Source organism: Myotis nattereri, assembly GCF_964212035.1.
Source record: "Myotis nattereri genome assembly, chromosome: 11".
In the NCBI taxonomy this organism is placed as follows: Eukaryota; Metazoa; Chordata; class Mammalia; order Chiroptera; family Vespertilionidae; genus Myotis; species Myotis nattereri.
In genome coordinates this window covers 73,678,755-73,701,472 of record NC_138086.1, presented here as the reverse complement: position 1 = coordinate 73,701,472, position 22,718 = coordinate 73,678,755, and the positions used below count along the sequence as shown (strand labels likewise).

At 39.1% G+C, this 22,718-nt stretch overlaps 1 protein-coding gene and 1 pseudogene across 3 annotated transcripts in view; one reads left to right on the top strand and one right to left on the bottom strand.

Annotated features, from left to right (window-relative positions):
* Positions 1–22,718, bottom strand: part of CDK13 (cyclin dependent kinase 13) — a gene marked incomplete at its 5' end in the record, with an annotated part of 117,334 nt that overhangs the window by 82,205 nt on the left and 12,411 nt on the right. For both annotated transcript variants that reach the window (XM_081102362.1, XM_081102363.1), the window contains one exon: positions 5,856–6,473. In XM_081102362.1, coding sequence (XP_080958488.1) covers positions 5,856–6,473 — 618 coding nt within the window. The remainder of the gene's footprint in view (positions 1–5,855; positions 6,474–22,718) is intronic.
* On the top strand, positions 3,679–4,134 carry LOC308527041 (small ribosomal subunit protein eS24-like; annotated as a pseudogene). Its single transcript has one exon. The product of its transcript is annotated as a small ribosomal subunit protein eS24-like (transcript).

The following is a 22,718-nucleotide window of genomic DNA, read 5'->3' as shown; positions in this document are numbered from 1 at the left end:
TGAGTTTGAGAGCCAATATGCCATGAAAAGATACTGGTAAAGAAATAATAAAATATGATAATAAAAGAGAGTCCGGAAACACAGATAGCTATAAGAATTTTTATATATGGCACCACAAATCAGTGAAATTGAGTATTCAATAAATGATGTTACTAATTGGATTTATTAGTCCACAGGGTGGTAGTGGGGAGACGTATCTTCCTTCTTCATTTAAAAACTAAAGACAAATATTTGTAAGATGTAAGTTAACCTTTTAATATACTCAGAAGTTTTAAAAGAAAAAGAACAGATTTCACTACAATTTTTAAAATGGAAAACACCAATGTAGCCAAGAACAAAACAAATAAATCTCGGAGGAGAACCAAGATGGCGGCATAGGTTAACGCCGGAGTTTGCTGCTTTGAACAACTACTTCAAAAGTGAAACTAAAAGACGGAACGGACATCACCCAGAAACACTGGAACGCTGGCTGAGTGGAAGTCCTACAACTAGGAGGAAAGAGAAACGCATACGGACACTCAGAGGAGGCGCAGTGCTGAAGTCAAATTCTGAGGTGCGGAGCGGGCTGGCGGCGGAGGGCGCGGTTGGTTGGCGTTTTCAATCGGGAGGGAGTCGCAGACTCTGAGCTCCAGATCCGGGCGAGTCTTTAGGGACCCAGACTCAAATGGGAGAAGCGGGACTGCCTGGCTTCGGTCAGAGCGAGTGCAGCTTTCTCTCCGAGCTTTGCAGCGGGTGCTGGGACTCAGAGAGGCAGAGCCCCTGGGGACAGGACTGAGAGCCGCCATAACTGCTCTCTCCGGCCCACCCTGTTGATCCTGTGTGACCCACCCCGCCCAAGCCCTGCACACAGGCATTTGCCGGATAGCCTCAGGCAAACGCCAGATTAGCACCTCCCTAGAGGACAGAAGTTCTCTCACTGCAGACACAGCTGATTCTCACAGCCACTTGGCCTGGAGGTCAAACCCTCCCTGGAATTAGCTACAACAATCAAGATTTAACTATAACACCACGAACAAAGACCACTAGGGGGTGCACCAAGGAAGCATAACAAAATGCAGAGACAAAGAAACAGGACAAAATTGTCAATGGAAGATATAGAGTTCAGAACCACACTTTTAAGGTCTCTCAAGAACTGTTTAGAAGCCGCCGATAAACTGAATGAGATCTACAAGAAAACTAATGAGACCCTCGATGTTATATTGGGGAACCAACTAGAAATTAAGCATACACTGACTGAAATAAAGAATATTATACAGACTCCTGACAGCAGAACAGAGGAGCGCAAGAATCAAGTCAATGATTTGAAATGCGAGGAAGCAAAAAACACCCAACCGGAAAAGCAAAATGAAAAAAGAATCCAAAAATGCGAGGATAGTGTAAGGAGCCTCTGGGACAGCTTCAGGCGTACCAACATCAGAATTATAGGGGTGCCAGAAGATGAGAGAGAGCAAGATATTGAAAATCTATTTGAAGAAATAATGACAGAAAACTTCCCTCACCTGGTGAAAGAAATGGACTTACAAGTCCAAGAAGCGCGGAGAACCCCAAACAAAAGGAATCCAAAGAGGACCACACCAAGACACATCATAATTAAAATGCCAAGAGCAAAAGATAAAGAGAGAATCTTAAAAACAGCAAGAGAAAGAAACTCAGTTACCTACAAGGGAATACCCATACGACTGTCAGCTGATTTCTCAACAGAAACTTTGCAGGCCAGAAGGGAGTGGCAAGAAATATTCAAAGTGATGAATACCAAGAACCTACAACCAAGATTACTTTATCCAGCAAAGCTATCATTCAGAATTGAAGGTCAGATAAAGAGCTTCACAGATAAGGAAAAGCTAAAGGAGTTCATCACCACCAAACCAGGATTATATGAAATGCTGAAAGGTATCCTTTAAGAAGAGGAAGAGGAAGAAAAAGGTAAAGATACAAATTATGAACAACAAATATGCATCTATCAACAAGTGAATCTAAGAATCAAGTGAATAAATAATCTGATGAACAGAATGAACTGGTGATTATAATAGAATCAGGGACATAGAAAGGGAATGGACTGACTATTCTTGGGGGGGAAAGGGGTGTGGGAGATGCGGGAAGAGACTGGACAAAAATCGTGCACCTATGGATGAGGACAGTGGGTGGGGAGTGAGGGCGGATGGTGGGGCGGGAACTGGGAGGAGGGGAGTTATGGGGGGAAAAAAGAGGAACAAATGTAATAATCTGAACAATAAAGATTTAATTAAAAAAAAAAAACATTGAAACCTGAAAAAAATAAATAAATAAATAAATAAATCTCAAAGGCAATCAACAGACTGAGGCAAAGGTCAAGATCATTAACATAGGAGTATCTATAAATCAATCAGAAAAAGGAAAACAATCTTGAGAAGCCAGCATAAGATATAAGCAAGCAATTCATTGGAAAAAAATAAATAGCCAATAAATATTCAAAAAGATGCTATGTCTCAATAATCGGCAAAATGCAAAATTAATCATTACATATTTTAAAAATTATCAAAAATTCAAAAATGGCAATGCCATTTAAGTAATTTCATACATTTGGGTGCATAAATTGGTACATAGTTTTATTGAAATACAATTTGGCAGTTTCTATCAATTCTTAAATGTTCATAATTTGATCTTCCAGCTACCCTAAAAATAACTCACATGTACATGAAATATTAATATAAGGTGAGTTTAAGAACAAACAAATATGAATCTAAGTATCCATCAGTCAACAGCAGAACAGTTAATAAGAGCATGATGCATCCATTTCTGTAAGTAGGAATACTGAACCTAACCTAAAAGACTCACTAGGAAACAAGGAAGACTCGCTCAAACACCAATGGCTGCCCTAGCTAGCCGGCTTGGTTCAGTGGACAGAGCATCAGCCTACGGCCCAAAGGGTCCCGGGTTAGATTCTGGGCTATGTACTCAGGATGCAGGCTTTTCCTCCTTCCCCGTCAAGGGCCCTGGTCGGGGGTGTGCAGGAAGCAACCAATCGCTGTATTTCTCTCATCTCAATGAAGTTTCTCTTTGTCTTTCCCTCTCTCTTCCACTCCCTCTAAAAATTAATGGAAAAATATCCTCATGTGAGAATGAACTAAAACAAAACAAACAGCAACAACAAAACGGGATCAAGTTAAAAGGACAAAGGAGTCAGCTTTAAAAAGTCCCCACAGGCCAAATTTCCGACACTTGGAGCATCAAAAGGAAGAGTGACTGTGATTGGTCTTGAATCAACCTCTGACCACACACAGTAGTAGTAGTACTCAGGGGTCTTAAGAAACATCTTTGCCCTGGCTGCTGAGGCTCAGTTGGGTGGAGCCATGTCCCAGGTTGAAAGTTCAATCCCTGGTCAGGGTGCATGTAGGAGGCAATTGGTCGATGTTTCTCTCATATTGATGTTTCTTTCTCTCTCATTCTCCCCCTAAAATCAATGAAAACATATCCTCAGGGGACGATTAAAAAAAAAAAGAAGAAGAAAATTATATATCCACGAAACATACAAACACATTCAAAGAAATAAAAGCAGAGACACAACAAATAGAAAAACAGAAAAGAAGGTAGATCAAAAGAAATTTTTTAATGACCAAATATGAAATGTGTCACCATCTCATTAAAAATAGATGCACAGAGCTCTTTTCCTCCCTGGCTGCTTAAAGATCAACCTCCATCATGAATGACACGGTAACTACCCGGACCAGGAAGTTCATGAGCAACAGACGACTTCAGCGGAGGCAAATGGTCATTGATGTCCTTTACCCTGGGAAGGCAACAGGACCCAAGACAGAAATCCGGGAAAAATTAGCCAAAATGTATAAGACCACACCTGATGTCATCTTGTGTTTGGATTCAGAATTCACTTTGGTGGTGGCAAGTCCACTGGCTTTGGCATGATTTATGATTCCTTGGATTACGCAAAGAAAAATGAACCCAAACACAGACTTGGCAAGACATGGCCTATATGAGAAGAAGACCTCAAAAAAACAGAGAAAGGAACGCAAGAACAGAATGAAGAAAGTCAGGGGCACTGCAAAGGCCAACATTGGTGCTGGCAAAAAGTGAGCTGGAGATTGAACTACAGAAGGAGTAAAGATTCTTCGGTGACTTTATCTGTGGTGTCTGTGCAGATTTTTCATGAGAGGATTAATAAACTTAAACACACACACACACACAAACAGATGCACAGAGAATATCCTCCTTGAGCATTCACATGGGTATGTCCTGAGTTCTTGAAAATACCACCAGTAAAAATTTATCCCTAAAGCATGTATGAAAAATAGAGACAAGTCTCACTGGTCCAGAATCACTGGATTCTCAGGTACCAGTGACTCAAATCTGCACTCAATTGTGCTGAAAAGCCCATTCCAGCACTTACAAAAATTCCAAATCACTATTATGAACCTTCAATACTCCTAGATAACAGTCAAACCTGGAATTACCACAATTACAGTAGTATAATGGAATAACACCAAATTAAATTGAAAGGGGTATCGTGGTAACATTTTTTTATTGTAGGATAAAAGGGCCTCAGAAGGCATGACACAGGAAATTTTTTTTTAAGTTATAAAATTTTCATAATGCTAACCAAAGTGAGCACTTGGAAGAACTACCCACGTGGTGTTTTTATCTGCTTGTTTTGGCAGAATTCTTTCAGTTAGGAAAATTGTCCATAAAGTTGCTTCTCAATAAAAAGAAGGAAAACAGCTCTAATTTCTTCATAAAAATTGAAAAAATTAAGTGGTATAATAGGCAGATATAACACAATAGCATAATGCATCTATCCTAGCATACATTTAAGAAATTTACACATATTCTTACCTTCATCCTCTAAAAATAAAATGTTTCAAAATAAAAAGCAAGCCACATCCCCAATATTCATAATAGAAATCTGTAAATATATTAAAGGAAAGCATAACCACATTATGGGTTTTCTGTAATATATAATCAATCCCTAATTGCAAAAAAGTTAAAGTCAAGAAAGACTAAAAGGATAAATTCATAAATCCACCCAAACTGGTAAATTTAAAAGGCCACTAAAGAAACTTAAAAAACCAAGACGCATGCTTTATATTACCCAGTACAGACTCCCTCATAAAATGTCCTGTCTCTCAGCCCTAACAGGTTTGGCTCAGGGGATAGAGCGTTGGTCTATGGACTGAAGGGTCCCAGGTTCAATTCCGGTCAAGGGCATGTACCTTGGTTGCGGGCACATCCCCAGTAGGGGGTGTGCAGGAGGCAGCTGATCGATGTTTCTCTCTCATCAATGTTATTAACTCTCTATTCCTCTCCCTTCCTCTCTGTAAAAAAATCAATAAAATATATATATATATTTTTTTTAAATGTCCTGTCTCTGATACTATCATCAAGGAATATTAAATCAAAGTATATACCGGCAGTTCTAATTCTCAAACTCAAACTGATATATACATTGTATTCCAAGACATTGGCAAGTTTTTCCAGGGAATTCTTAGCATAAGCTATAATTTTGTCATTATACAATGTAAAGTTTTTTTGGGGAAAAAAGTCAAATAATTTCTCACTTCAAACTTACATATTTTTTTCTTCAAACAGTTACTGACCTGCCCTAGCCAGTTTAGCTCAGTGAATAGAGCATTGGCCCATGGACTGAAGGGTCCTGGGTTCGATTCCAGTCAAAGGCACATACACTGGCCCTGGTCAGGGTGTATGCAGAAGACAACCAATCAATGTGTCTCTCACATCAACATTTCTCTCTCTGTCTCTCCCTCTCTCTTCCACTCTCTCTAAAAATCAATGGAAAAATATCCTCAAGTAAGGATTAACAAAAAAAATAATAATAAACAGTTATTGACCCAATTTTCTGCACTTACCTATCAGCATCTTTATCTTCAGGCAGCATGGGAGGCAAAGGTAATGGTGGTAATGTAGAGGTCACTAGAGCCACATGTTGTTCCTTCTCCTTGGCTCCTGTGCTTGGTGTAAGTGGTTTGGTTTTCTCTTTAAGAGATACTGGTTCCTCCTTTGTAGCAGCAGATTTACTCTCCTTCCCAACTGCTTTCTTGGTGGTTTTATCTACAATCAAATTATTGTCCACCTTTGTTACCTGAATAAGTGGCTTTGTTTTTGCCTTGTCATTTTTCAAAGTTCCACCACTTGAGGGAGAAGGTGCAGGCTCAATCTTAAGTTTCTTCACATCCTTCACATGGTTTGTCTGTGATGCGCTGGCACCAGCTTCTGTGTTCCCCTTGGTAGGTGTCGAAGTGTTGGAGGCTTTGGCAGCTTTGGCAGCGGCCTCAGCCGCCTTGGCTGCCTCTGCAGCTCGTGCTTTTTTATTCTTGTTCAATTCAGCTGCCAGGCTACTCTTCAGAGTTAGTGTGCTAGGAGAAATGCTAGAATGCCGACTTCTGGATCTAGACAATCTGTGCCTACTACGAGATCTTGAATGCCTAGATGAATATGGGCTTCTGCTTCGGGATTTGGCAGACCGTCTGGTGGAAAATAATTAAGATTTAGTTAGTAATTCAGAAAAGTTCAGTTGAAATTTATAAAAACTGCTAACTCCAGCCTGTGAAATGAAAGATTTATTTAATTTCAAAATCATAATATAGTTTTTGTGGGAGGATTTTTAAAAAACAAAAAGTGCTTTTAAGTAGAATATTGTCTGTGATCTGGTGGCTATAGTTTTACTGAAACTAGAGCGAATGTCTGAGTATCTTGACCTAGCCTACAAAAGCTCAAAGGTGAGGTTGGATGAAAACAGATTCTGAGAGAAGAAATACTGTTAAGAATTAGGAGGAAGTCCATCAGGTGCGGCTCCGTGGATGAGCACTGAACCAGGAGGTCATGGTTCGATTACCAGGGCTGTGAGCTCGATCCCCAATGGGGAGGGCCAGGAAGAAGGCAACTAATCAAATGATTCTCTCTCATCAGTGATGTTTCTATCTCTCTCGCTCCCCCATCCTCTCTGAAATCAATAAAAACATTAAAAACAAAACAAAACAAGAAAACAGAAGCAGGCAACAAGGATACCAGGGATAGCAGTAGCAGGGTGACTGATCTTTTACCAGGGAGATGATCTCTACATCTCAAAAGCATCTTCACCCATTAAGTTCAGAAGTAGGTCTGTCTACAAGAGTGAAAAAGACAACACCTGTCATTAGGCAATAAGTAAAAGTCTCTAAATCTTGGGAACTACTTAATGACTGTGCAATTCACGTCTCAGAAATTATTGGAGGCTTGGCCGGTTTGGCTCAACGGTTGAGCATCGACCTATGAACCAGGAGGTCAAGGTTCAATTTCCTGTCAGGGCACATACCCAGGTTGCGGGCTCAATCCCCAATGTGGGGTGTGCAGGAGGCAGCCAATCAATGATTCTCATCATTGATGTTTCTATCTCTCTCCCTTCCTCTCTCTGAAATCAATAATAAAGGTATATATATTTATATATGTACGTATACACACACACACACACACACACACACACTCTAGAGGCCCAGTGCACGAAATTCGTGCACTTGGGGGGGGGGGTCCCCTCAGCTCAGCCTGTGCCCTCTCGCAGTCCGGAAGCCCTCAGGGGATTCCGACTGATGGCAATTGGACATCCTTAGCAGTGCTGCGGAGGCAGGAGAGGCTCCCGCCACTGCTGCTGCACTCCCCAGCCATCAGCCTGGCTTCTGGCTGAGTAGTGCTCCCCCTGTAGGAGCGAACTGACCACCAGGGAGCAGCTCCTGCATTGAGCATCTGCCCCCTGGTGGTCAGCGCGCATCATAGCGACTGGTTGTTACATCGTCTGGCTGAAACCGGCTCTTTGACATCCCCCAAGGGGTTCGGGATTGCAAGAGGGCACAGGCCAGGCTGAGGGGCCCCACTGGTGCATGATCAGGGCCGGGGAGGGATGCGGGAGGTTGGCCAGCCAGAGAGGGACCACAGTAGGGCTCCAGAGTATGTCTGGCACATATCACTCAGTCCTGATCAGCCAGACCCCAGCAGCAAGGTAACCTACTGGTCGGAGCATCTGCCCCCTGTTGGTCAGTGCACGTCATAGTGAGCAGTTGAGAGGCCTTAGCATATCATTAGCATATTACACTTTGATTGGTTGAACAGCCGACTGAATGACCAGACACTTGGCATATTAGGCTTTTATTATATAGGAGATACATATATAAATGAACAAAGGACCTGAATAGATAATTCTCCAAAGAAGATATACTGATGGCCAACAGACATATGAAAAAATACTAAATATCACTAATCATCAAAGAGGTGCAAAGTAAAACTACAATAAGATATTACCTCACACCTGCCAGATGGCTATCATCAATAAATCAACAAACGTGCTGGCTAGAATGTAGACAAAAGGAAACCATCACGCACTGTTAGTGGGAATGCAAACTGGTACAGCCACTGTGGAAAACAATATGTCATTTCTTCAAAAAAATTAAAAATGGAAGTGCCTTTTGACCTGGTGATCCCACTTCTGGGAATATAGTCTAAGAATCCCAAAACACTAATGTGAAAGAATATATGCACTCCTATGTTTATTGCAGCATTATTTACAACAGCCAAGATCTGGAAACAGCCCAAGTGCCCATCAGTAGATAAGTGGATGAAAAAGCTGTGGTATATTTATACAATGAAATACTATTCAAACATGAAAAAGAATAAACTCTTATGCTTTGTGACAGTATGGAGAGCATTACGCTAAATGAAATAAGCCAGTCAGAGAAAGATAAATACCATATGATCTCACTTATATGTGCAATCTAATGAACAAAATAGAAACAGAGGCATGAATACTTGGAACAGACTGACAGCTGACAGAGGGGTGGGGCATGTGGGGACTGACTGAAAGAAGATGAAGGGATTAGCCAAAAATCATATATACAGCCTGGCCGGTGTGGCTCAATGGCTGAGTGTTGACCTATGAACCAAGAGGTCACCGTCTGATTCCCAGTCAGGGCACATACCAGGGTTGCAGGCTTGGTCCCCATAGTGCAGGAGGGCAGCTGATCAATTGTTCTCCCTCATCATTAATGTTTCTTTCTCTCTCTCCCCCTCCCACTCTCTCCCTCCCTCCTTCCCTCTCTAAAATCAACAAAAATATATTTTTAAAAAAACATAGATACATAACACATAGATAAGACAGCTGTGTGGTAGCCAGAGGGAAAGGGGGTGGAGGCTAGGTGGAAGTGGACAAAGTGGGGGGGCATGGGGACCAAAAGAGACTTCGCCTGGTGCTATGGGCACACAATATAGTGCGCAGATAATGTTTTATTGAGTTGTACACTTGAAACCTGTATGGTTTTGCGAACCGGTCACCCCAATAAATTCAATTAAAAAGAAAGAAAAAAAAGACCCTGTGATTACATAGTACCCATCCAGGATCATCTCTCCATCACAAGTTCCCTATTTTAATCACATCTTTAAAAGTCCCTTTTGCCATGTAGGATAACAGTCACAGGTTCACAGGAATATCTTTGGGGAGGGGTGTGGCATTATTCAGACTACACGCCCTCATCTTCAATTCTCCAGGGTACTGTTCTATTTCAGACCTCATTACCTCCCCTGTAGGCTTCCTTCCTTAACTTATTAAAAATAACTGATCTTTTCACATATCTAATCTCTCCCTGCTCCAATTATTTCCATAGACATGATAACCAAAGTAATCCTCACTATTCAGTGATTATTGCATGTCTCCAATCCACTCACTTTCCTTCTCTTTTCAGTACCTATTCCAAACCTTCACAACTTTCTTCAAGTTCACCTACCATTCCCAATGTCTTTTCTTAACATCACTGTACTTCTATTTCACAGAAAAAATAAAAAGATTATCAAAAGCATGTCTCCTGCCTGCAAATGTATTTTTTATCTCTATCCAAGTTACATTCCACCTTAGTAGAGGTCCAAGGCTAAGTCCTCTAAAATGCTATCAATCTCATACTCTCTAGTCTAGATCCTCAGAGTATGGTCTAAAGACAGCAACACTGGCATCATCTGGAAGCTTGTCAGAAATGTTATCTCTGGCCTCAACAAAGACCCTTTGACACAGAGCCTACATTTAATAAGACCCTCATTAAAGTTTCAGATGCACTATGCTGAGCATTTCTGTTGCAATAGTCCATTTGCTGTTTTGTCTCAAGGCATAAATTAACTCAAGTCGTTAAGCTTTTTAAAAACAGACCAGAAAAACAAAACAAAACATGCAAATGATGGTACCTTGATATTATATTTTTACCTCTTCCAATTGCAGCCAAATTCTGGCTCTTACCCTCACTGTAATTATTGAGGTGACCAATGATCTACCTTTCCTTTATTTTGGGCGGTGGGAGAAAGGAGGGAAGAAAAATATCAATATCTGTGATGACAATGTTGATCACACCCTTAAAAAATACTTCCTAATTACTTCCACTACTTTTTTCCCTGATTCTTTTCTTACTTCTAGGATTCTCAGTGCTCTTTAAGGTTATCTTCTTCACTATACTCATTATCCCACAATAATTTAATTTATGCTTATGTACAGCTTTAATTATCACCTAACTATTGATTACCCCACCAAGTCATCCTCCCCCTTCCAACTATCCTATATGTACCTTCAACACCATACAGTTAAAACTATTGTTTCCTCTCCAAACCCATCCTCCTTTTTCCTTAAATGTATCTTATTCTTAGGCAATGGCATTCACTGAAATAGAAATCCAGAAGTCATTCTATATTCCTTTCCTCCCTTCTTCCATATCCACTGATAGCCAAGACCTGCTAATTCTACATATAAGCATCTCTCCAGTTTTCCAGGCTCTTTATCCCCATAGTTACCATTTCACATTAGTGCTTACATCATCTCTCACTTGGCCCAATTAGTATAGAGACCAAAACCATAAAACATCATTTCCAAAATATCCTTTTTGCCAGGTTTCCTACCTCTAGTCTCTATCTTTTCCAATTTACTCTCCATGCTGCCATCTGCATCTTTCAGTTACCCCTCTACAAAACTCTTCACAGCCTTGCACTGCATACAAAGGCCTTGCCAAGCCATCCCAAAACACATAAAGAGAAATATTTCTCTGACATTCCTTTCTTCACCTCTTTTATCTGCTAAGCAAAGAGATACTTCATTTCAAAGCATCAGATATACAAGACCTCTATATAAAGTTTTCCCTTATGAAGTCAGGCAGCTGAAGATGTTCCTTGTCCTGTGATTATCAGCTTTTGATCATATCTCATTAGAATAATTAGATCATCTATCTTCCCTAACTAAACTGAGATTACTGTGTCTTCATAGTCCTACCTAGCACAAACATAGCAATAGCAGATGCTTAATAAATATTTGCAGAATTAAGTATACTGCTGATAGTATTCTTACTGAATTAATTCACCTTCCTTAGCCTGAAACCCTGCCTTTCTTATCAATTTCTGAATATGCCTAATGCTTCTTTCAATGCCTTTACTCCCACAGATTCATCTACTGAGAAATTTCTCTTCCTCCCATCTTCTATTAAAGTCCTATCCATCTTTTAAGGCCTACTTCAAGAGTCCTTTCTTCAAAAAGCTTTACCACCAACACCAAGAAAGAAGCAAGCTCTCCTTGCTTGCTTGACTTCCAATAGCACTTTATGTGATTTTTATGACTCAACGTTGTATTTTATGTACCACAGTAGAGGTCCAGTGCATGAATTTGTGCACGGGTGGGGTCCAGCTGGCCCACCCCGATCGGTGCCAGGCTGGTCAGGGGTAGGGGCCACAGGATGTTGGCCGGCTGGCCCCACCCCAATCTGGCTGGTTGGCCGGCCACAGTGCACGTCACAGCTACCAGTTGTTCTGGTCGCTTGGCTTTTATATATATAGACTGTCTACTATACTACATCCTCTTTGAGGAGCAGAATGGACCTCTTTGATGTCTATTGTTTTTCGGGTTTTTTTTTATCATTCCACACCCCTTAGCATAATACCACATAAATAGCAGTTTTTTACTGAATAAACAAACATACTGCATTGAACCTCACAGTTTACAAAACACTTTTCTAGGCATTTTTAATTTGACTTGCTCTTCATAGCAACCAAGGTATAAAAGAAAGCAGATGGGGGGGCTAAAATAAAGATGGTTAAGAAGTCTATTTAGAGTCCAGGAGCTATGAAGAGGTACAGTCAAACTCAAGACCAAGTTTTCCAATTCAAAGCCAGGCACTATTTATTGCTACTACACCATACTACATCCTTCCCCTTCACTTATTTGATTCTTAATAATTTTCATGGATCAAGCTCAAGTACCATCTCCTCTATAGCCTCCACATTTGCTGAAATCACATAATACTTGTTACATACTGCCTTGTATTTTGTCTTTTGTCTTTTAAAAACATAAGCTGGATTGTCTAAAACTTGCCAATGGCTTCACACTGCATTTAGAATAAAAGTCAAAATCTTTGTCATCTACAAAACCCAAACTGCCTCTCATCCTTATATTCTCCTTCACTCAGTAGGCTCCAGTCATACTGGACTCTTTTCTGATTCTTCAAAAGGTCACACTTCTTCCTGACTTGGTATCTTCACACATACTGTTTTCTCTTGGGATGCTTAGATCATCACATGGCTGATTCTTTCTCATCATTCTGGTTTCCATTTATCAACTCCACAGTGAGACTTCCCCTCACCAGAAAGATATATTAACACATCTATACCCCTCTCCTCCACCAGTCTGGTTTATCACTACATAGCCAGTGCCTAAAACTTTTTCTGTCATGCAACAAGGGATCAAAAGATTTCTATTGAATTGATGAATAAAATCGAATAAACAGGTTATCTTCTTCTCTGAATGCCTGCAAATACTAACAGAATGCTTTTCGTCATTGATAACCAGCTAGTTAACCAATAGTCATAGGTCCATTGATAAAATTCTCCTTAAACTGAAAAATTAGAAAACTATTACATTTAGTTAATTGGTATCTTCATATAAACACTGAGATGATTTTATTATTTTCATTAACAATCAAACATTTTACATCCATTTTCTAATAATGAATTTAATAAGCAAAACTAATTTTTCTAATGTAAACATTTCCTTATTTTTAATAACAGAGGATCTTAGTGATTATAAAAATAATACAATCACATAAGAAATACAAATCACCAGTAAAGAAATTAAAATGCTCCCTTCTCTTTGGTAACCAGAAAAGGCAAAACAAAATAATGGTAATAAATTTCCAACCATCAGAATGGCCAAAATAGAAATTTTGAAAATATCAAGTAATCGTGAGAATGCAAAGAAATGGTCACACATAAATTATCAATTTATAAATATAAATTGTTAAGGGAATATAAAATTGTTAAGGCTTTTTAAAAGGCAATTTGGTAATATCTACCAAATGCTTCTGATCTGCAATTTTCCTTACAAGAATACTCTGTAGAAAATATTTCCATTTGTGTCAAAAAGTTGTTATACAATATCCTTTAAAGGATAGTTTGTAATATAGAAAAATCAGCTTAGTACCCAACAACTGATAGTTAAATAAAACTTGATAAATTTCATTATGGAATTTTATGTAGCCTTACAGAAGGACCTGCAAATCCTACTTTTAAAAAAAAGCATGTAAATAACAATATTTATGGCAAACACTCTTAACATTTATATGTATATATGTTTGTAATTATATACACAGAAAAAGGATGTGCTTCAATCTACTTGCATGGTTATATGTTTGGAAGGTAATGGGAATGAAAAGACATAAAGGGCTTCTTTTACATCTTGCTCTGTTTGCTTCTGTACTGTTTTCAGTAATTTCATATGTGTTTTAAATATAAAGAGAGGGCAGATTAAAAGAAGCAGAAAAACTTTATAATAGAAAACTAAAAAAAATACAGAAAATTTTAAAGATAAACACCACTGCAAATTACTATAAACCAAAACATATAGTATAAATTAAAATTAAAAAGGTATACAGATTTATTCTTACTCCACTACTACAACTGCTTAACTTCAAATAATTAAATCTAGAAAATCAGAATGCTTTTAGTAATACTAGCTAAATAAAGAAAATACTACCAACATTACGCATATATTTTTCATAACAAATAGAAGATTTCTTTTTTTCCTAGCCTCTAGGACAGTAATGGATAATTACCCAGGCTCATGTTTAAGGTCAACCAAAACACCCAGAATTGTTTTTACAGCAAAAATTAGACTCTGTGTGAAATAATTTCATAAAAAAAAATAAAATTAGGCATTTCTGAAAACTTCACAGCTATCATTTTGTGGAGAAAAACTAAATACATTTTCTATATGATCAGGAACAGGACAAGGAAGTCCAATCTCACCACTTCAATTCAATACTGTACTTGAGATTCTAGCCATTTCAATTAGATAAAACAAAAATAAAAGAATCCAATACTGAGGGGGGGGAAATGGTGAAACTATCTCTGGAGATGACTTAATCTTGTATATAGAAAATCTGAAGGAATCTACTAACAAACTATTAGGACTAAGAAACAAGTCAGGAAAATGGAAGGAAAAATGAAAAATATAGAAAAATCTATTGTAGTTCTATACACTAGCAATGAACAATCAAAATGAAATTACCAAAAAAACTCCTACTTACAATAGGCTTAACAAGAAACCCAGGAATAAATTTAACAAAAGTGCGAGTATTGTACCCTGAAAACTTCAAAACACAATGGAAAATATAAAGGAAACCGTAATTAAATGGAAAGAAATTTCATGTTCATATATTAGATGATTTAACATTATTAAAATGTCAATATTCTCATGTTGATCAACAGATTCAATGCAATCCTTACAAAAGTCTCAGCTACCTTCTTTGCACAAACTGGCAAGGTGATCCTAAAATTCACATGGAAATGCAGCCCCCACACCAAATTAAAAAAAAGTCAAGCAATCTAAAAGAATAAAATTCTGCCGAAACCGGTTTGGCTCAGTGGATAGAGCGTCGGCCTGCGGACTGAAAGGTCCCAGGTTCGATTCCGGTCAAGGGCATGTACCTTGGTTGCGGGCACATTCCCAGTGGGAGATGTGCAGGAGGCAGCTGATCGATGTTTCTCTCTCATCGATGTTTCTAACTCTCTATCTCTCTCCCTTCCTCTCTGTAAAAAATCAATAAAATATATTTTTAAAAAATAAAAAATAAATAAATAAAAGAATAAAATTCAGCCTAACTGGTTTGGCTCAGTGGATAGAACATCACCCTGTGGACTGAAAGGTCCCGGGTTCGATTCCAGTCAAGGGCATGTACCTTGGTTGTGGGCACATCCCCAGTGGGGGGTGTGCAGGAGGCAGCTGATTGATGTTTTTCTCTCATCAATGTTTCTAACTCTCTATTCCTCTCCCTTCCTCTCTGTAAAAAATCCATAAAACATATTTTTAAAAAAGAATAAAATTCAAAGACTCCCTTCCTGTTTCAAAAATCACTATAAAGGCAGAATAATCAAGAATGTGTGGTACAGGAAACCCTCAATTTTGTGGGTCTCATTTTAACAGACTTCGGATTTAATGGACAAAATTCCCAGTCCGTATGTCATATGTGAAAATTACAACCCTGTTCATTTTAAAATGCTTTTAGTTAAGATTTGCTTATAATTAAATTATCAGAGTTTTTTGTTAGCTCACTGTTATTTTTAATAAATTTTAGCAAATAGGCCATATGTTGGAAAAAACACTGTAGTAACTTCACTGACATAAATTAATATTATATTTCTACAACTATATATTATATTTCTACAACTATCTATATACATAAAACTCTAATTTGCAAATAGACTGAACAACCAGTCATTATGATGTGTGCTGACCACTGGGGGCGCGTGCAGAACATGCGGGCATTGGCAGCAGGCGGCACAGTGTGAAACATGGTGGGCGTCGGCTGCGACGGGATGGTGGAGCAGGTGAGTGGGGGCACCAGACCAAGGTGGGGCATTGGTCACTGTCATCAGGGCGAGCCTCTGGTGGTTACTGAAAATTCTTTGCTCCCATGCACCACAGTCCCGCCCGGCACTCGCACCTGCTGCCAGCGCCCAGCGCTGGTCCCAATCGCCCCTGCGGGCTTCTCCACCTCCTCCTGCTCCTGAGGGGCGATCAGGGCAGCAACCACCACTTGCACCCACTGCTGGCACCAGCCCCTTTCGCTCCATGCCATCAGCAGGTGCGAGCGGGGCCAGCACCCTCGGTGCATGGGTGCAGTAGTGGTGGGAGTGGGGCTGCCGGCAGACAGGGGACTGGGAGCCATGGCAGGAGGGGCCAGGTAGGGGCATGGAGGATGGGCCAAAACCCGCCCCTGTGCTCACCACAGCCTCATGGCCCACAGTTCCTTTCAAGGTGCATGAATTCCTGCACTGGGTACCTAGAAGTCTACATATTTAAATCCAAGAGTCACTGCTCTCAAGCAATGTTCAGAGAATGATTAGCAGGTGATCACACTACATCCCTCAGTAATTGGTTCTGTTGTTTCTAGTGCAACTTTCTGCAGCAGTTTTGCCCAGCTGGGCTCTAAGTCATGCCCCAGCTGTGTGCATTTGTTTACTAGAGGTTACTGGTGAATGCATGCATTTAAATTCAGTAGATTTTAAAATTACAGTAATACATATAGAAAACTCTTCTGTGAAATTTAACTTTTCATACATGCTTAACTTTAATTACACAAATGTGTTGGCATAAGTAAAAACAGATAAACTAATTTATCCATTTTTAACATACCCATTCAGAAAACCCACTTTATGACGGACTTTCGCCTTAACAGATACTCCCTAGCCCAAATTAGTCTGTTACATTGAGGTTTTATTGTATATGTATAGCTCATGGACACAGAAAATAGTGCTGAAGGTCTGCAGCGGGGTAGGGGCTGAGTGGAGGGGGAGGAGTGTGAAATGGGGGACATCTGTATTACTGTCAACAACAAATTACTTTTTTTTTTTTTAAGAATGCCAATGGAGAAAAAATTGTCTTTCTAACAACTGGGACAACTAAATATCCACATGCAAAAGAATGAAGTTGGACCGCTTTCATCATACAAAAAATTAACTCTAAACAGATCAAAGACCAAGATGTAAAAGCTTAAACTGTAAAACTCTTAGAAGAAAATATAGATATTTGTGACCTTCAGTTAGGCAAAGCCTTCTTTAATATGACACCAAGGCATAAATAAAAGAAAAAAACAAAGTGAACTTCAACAAAATTTAAAACTTTTGTGCTTTAATGGACATCATCAAAGGGATACAATGGGAGAAAATACTTGCAAATTAAGTACCTGTACCATAATTTATTTTAACTGCTCCTTTATTCATAGTACTTGGGTTGTTTCGAGTTTGTTTGTTTTTTCCCCCTTGGTTGACTGTTCCCAGAGGTACTACAATACCTACTGCAATACTGGGTCAATGCGTGGAGTGGACAGAGCAAGCTCCTATTCCATCTCCCTATTCCAAAAATACATTTAATATAATGTTCTCAGATAGAGGACGTATCAGATGTTAAACTGATAAGAAGATACTACACTTGATCTTAGCCAAAAGGCCGAGAAGTGATCAAGTTGTTTTTTAATTAGGTAGGCATTACTCATCCCATTTTACAAGAAAGACCAAAGTTCAAAAAAGGTAAGTTAATGGAAATGCTTATTATTACTCTGCTACAAAAGCACCTAAATCCATATCTGTATAATTTCTAAGCCCTTGCTTTTTTCTACTGGATAATTACCCATTTAACAGATAGTGGTCATTTGATTGTTTTGTTGACACCTCACCCTAGAACTTCTTTTCTTCTTTTGAGTCCAGAAACAATGACTCAGAAGCTAAATGACTTGTTCAATGTTACACTATTAGAATGGCCAAAATGGTCATGAACAAATCACCTGGGGAAGACTCCACTTCTTTGTATTAAATTAAAATTGACTATCCTGAATACAAGAATTCCTCTCTCTAGGAGGAGGAATGTTACAAGTCATGTAAGAGATTTGTACCCAGAGTATATTAGGAATTCGTAAGATTCAACAATAAGAAGAAAAACCAATTTTAAAATAAGTAAAGGATCTGAATGAATACTTCCCTCCAAAAGATATATAAATTAACACATGAAAAGATGCTCAACATCATTAGTCATAATGAGATACCATTTTAAACTCCAGGATAATAATAAAAAAGACAACTAATGCCAAGGATATGAAGAAATCAGAATCTTCATATATTACTGGTCAGAATATAAAAATGATGCAGCCTTTGAAAACAGTTTGGCAGTTCCTTAAAATGTTAAACATAGATTTACCATACAACCCAAAATTCCATTCCTAGGTATATGCCCAAGAAAAATAAACTATACATAAATGTTCACGGAAGCATAATTCATAATAGCCAAAATGTGGAAACAACCCAAATGTCCATCAACTAACAATAAAATGCAATATATCCATACAATGGAATAATACTTGCCATAAAAAGGAATGAAGTATTGATAAATAATACAACATAGATGAGTCTTAAAAACCTTATGCTTGAGTAAAAAAAAAAAAGAGCATAAACTGTATAATTCCATTTATATGAAACTAGAGGCCCGGTGCAAGAAATTCATGCACAGGTAGGGTTCCCAAGGCCTGGCTGGTGATCAGGGCCAATCTGTGGGGCGACTTGCAGGGCAATCAGGGGGCTCCCGCTGGCACCCGCCTTGGACGGCCTGGGGCCTGCGGGCTAGGGTAAGCTCCTGCATTGAGCATCTGTCTCCTGGTGGTCAGTGTGCATCATAGCAACCAGTTGTTCCACCATTCAGTCAATTTGCATATTAGCCTTTTATTACATAGGATGTCCAGAATAGGCAAATCCATAAAGACTGAAAGTAGTTGCCAGGTGCTGCAAGAGGTACAAATGGGGAGTGATTACTAACAGGTGGAGTTTTGTGTGTGTGTTTTTGGGGGGGAGGGGGTGATTAATATGTTCTAAAATTAGTGATGATGGCTGTACAATTCTGTAAATATACTAAAGACCAATGATAGTATCACTTAAAATTAGAGTAAATTGCATGGTGTGTGTGAATTATATCTCAAAAAAAGGCGTTATTTTTAAAACTAGAAAAAAGTAACAAAATTAAAATGTTTTTTGCTGTTCTAAAAGTATACTTCCTTTCCTTTATGTTCCTTACGCAACACTAAAAGTTAAAAAAAATGAAAGACACATGGCTGACTTTTTACAGAGTGGCTCAGCTAAACAAGTTCTAATTCACTGAGCATAAACTCTGTGCATGTCTTCATGTTTTGCTCAAGAAAAAGATGGCGAGGAGTAGAGGAAGAGCGTAATACTTGATTTGCCCAAAGACACATACTTTTGATTAGTCTAGCCTAGTTATTATGAATTTATTCATAGGCCAACACTGGACCCTGTTAATATCAACAGGATTTTTTTTTAAAATTCTGAGGTTTGCCAGCCAGTGTAGCTAGGTGATTGAGCATCGACCCATGAACCAGGAGGTCACGGTTCAATTCCCAATCAGGCACATGCCCAGGTTGCAGGCTCAACCCCCAGTAAGGGGTGTACAGGGGACAGCTGATCAATGATTCTCTCTCATCATTGTCTCTATCTCTCCATCCCTATCCCTTCCTTTTTGAAATCAATGAAAATATATATTTTTTTAAATTCTGAGTTTCTGGATGTTTTCTTATCTAAATCACTTTAACATCATTTTCTGGGTACCTATTATCTATCATACGCTGTGTCAGTGCTTAAAAGACAAGATTTAAAAAGAACCTCATGGGACTTACAATCTAGTGGCTAAAGTAAAAACAAATTATGAAAATAGTCGTCAAGCCAGAATCAAAGTACTGAGGGATAAAAAGTACATGTAGAACTCCATACCCAGCAAAAATATCTTTCAAAATGGAGGTTTTCAGACAAACAAAACAGCAGACCTACATTGTAAGAAATGTTAAAAGCCATTCTTTTTGACAGAAGAAAATACTACATCAAAGTCTGAACGTGCACAAAGAAATGAGAAAGTGTTTACAAAGAAACTTTTCTCATTTTTAAATTTCATGTATATATAACATGCATAAGTCATACATATGTAGAAATAAAGCATGACAAGAATAGTATTAGAGAAGAAGAAAGTGCAAGTATACTTTTGTAATGTCATACTATGCATGAAAGTAGACTGATAAATTGAAGAGATATACTTTAAAACAAGGAGAAAAACTGTGTGACCATGAGATAGGCAAAGTTTTTTTGTGTGTTTTTTTTTAGGGGGGCTACAAAAAGCACGTTATAAAAGAAAAACTACTAAATTGGATTTCATCAAAATTGAAAACCTTTGCTCTTTGAAATTAAGGAAAGGCAAGCCACAGATTGAGAAGAAAAAAAAAACATTTGCAAAACATATGTCTGACAAGGAGCTTGTTTACAGAATATGTACAGAATTCTTACAATTTAGTAAGACAATAAAATTCATGAAGAATATGGACAAAAATTTTAAGACACTTCACGAAAGATATGAAAAGCCAATAGGCATATGGAAAGATGCTCAACATTGTTAGTCATTAGGGAATTGCCAGTAAAACCACAATGATATGCCACTACTCATCTACTACAATAGCTAAAATCAAAGACTGACATAAACTGAAGTCTTGGTGAGGATGTGAAGCAACTGTAATGTTCAAGTAACAAAAACAAGACCTGTATTCCTATGTTCACAGCAGCTTTGTTCAGCCCAAAACTGAAAATAACTCAAAATGCTCAATTTGGTGAATGAATAAGCAAATTAATGGTATGTCCATAAGTGGAGTATTACTCACCAATAAAAAGGAACAAAACACCTGAACATGCAACACTGATGAACCTCAAAACCATGTTAAGTGAAGGTAGACAATGAAAACTACATACTACGGCCATGGCTGGGTGGCTCAGTTAGTTGGTGCATTGTCCCATACACCAAAAAGGTTTCGGGTTTGGTCTCTGATTGTGGTGCTTACAATCAGTTTCTCTCTCACCCCGCCCCCTTCTTTTCTCTCTAAAATCAATAAAAACATATCTTCGAGTATTAGGATTAAAAAAACACACACACATACATACCATGTTATTCCATTTATATAAAGTTCAAGGAAGATCAAAGTAATGTGATGGAAAATAGATCAGTTGTTGCCAAGGACCACAGGTAGAAGTAGGGGACAGAATGAAAGGGATACATGAAACATCTGGAGCTGGGGCTGGAAATGTTCTTTTTATCATGATTGTGGTGGTGGTTACACAAGCGTATCTTTGTCAAAATCCACTCAATTATACAATTAATATTGATGAATTATATTGTATATAAATCATACCTCAATATAACTGATTTGTGATTGTTTTTTTAATGAATTACTGAAACATCCTATATATATCTCTCTAAGAAGGAGGAGGGACAACTCTAATATAATCTGGATATAGTAAGTATTCATAAAAGTTATCTCAGTGCTAAAGAAATTAAGAGAAATCACTTCTGGATGAGATTAATGAAGGCTTCTTAGATGTCACTTGAACTATGGTTGGAAGAATGGTCAAGAGGATTGGCTAACTGAGTCAAGAGCATAAACTACAGTACAGAGGGTTACAATTCCACGCTTTTTAAAATAGTAAGAAGTTTAGACCCATAGAAATAGAGAACAAGCTGGATGGCTCCCAGAAGGGAGGGGGCGGAGGGATGGGTAAAACAAACAAACAAAACACAAAAGAACCTGAAGTGGAATTTATCTTATTCGCTTTTATTATGTTAACTTGCTCTACAGCTGCCATGACAGAAATGTCAATGATCAATGATTCAGACTTCTTGAGCAAAGGGCTTTAAGAAGCTTTCACTATTAAAATTTCCAAAGTTTTTATTATTATACTAGAGGCCCAGTGCACAAATTGTGCATGGGTGGGGTCGGGCCAGGCGGATAGGGGGTGGGGCCATCCTGGGGGAGGGGCCTGGAAAAGACCCACTGAGCTAGAGCTGAGCATCGGCCCCAGGCTTTCCAGGGAGGATGGCCTCAGCAAGGAAACAGAAATCACCAGAAGACTCTACAAACAGACCCTGAACTCCCTCTGGCCAGGCGGACTCAGAGCTGGTCTCTGTGTTTACATTAGACACAGCCCGGCACTCGCTTTTGTCTGTTGGTCAAATCCATTGCATCAAAAAACTTGTTCCGCCCTAACCGGTTTGGCTCAGTGGATAGAGCGTCGGCCTACAGACTGAAAGGTCCCAGGTTCGATTCCGGTCAAGGGCATGTACCTTGGTTGCGGGCACATCCCCAATGGGGGTGTGCAGGAGGCAGCTGATTGATGTTTCTCTCTCATCGATGTTTCTAACTCTCTATCCCTCTCCCTTCCTCTCTGTAAAATTTCAATAAAATATATTTTTAAAAAACAAACAAAAAACTTGTTCCCCTTCTTCTCTTTGAGCCCTTACAACAAATAGAGGCTAATTGGAAGACGTGGGCCCCAGTGGCAGAGCCAGGCCCCACAATCACCCAGAATTTAGGCCTAAGACAACTGGGTAGCAATCTCCACAGAACAGAACACACTGTTTTAGAGTCTTAATTCTCCCCTAAAATATGCCCAGCTGCTCCTCTTTAGCCAGGATAGATTGAACTAAGGAACCAAAACCGAGTTTCCTTTGAGGTGGGATCCACCAGAAGCCAGCTGGTGACAAGGCCCCTCACAGGCGGCTGCCTTCCCCCCAAGCTCAGTGTGCTCTGAGCCAGTCTTTTTCTGGTGGTGCCAGGCCCTGGGCTGCTAGTTGGGCGGCAGGT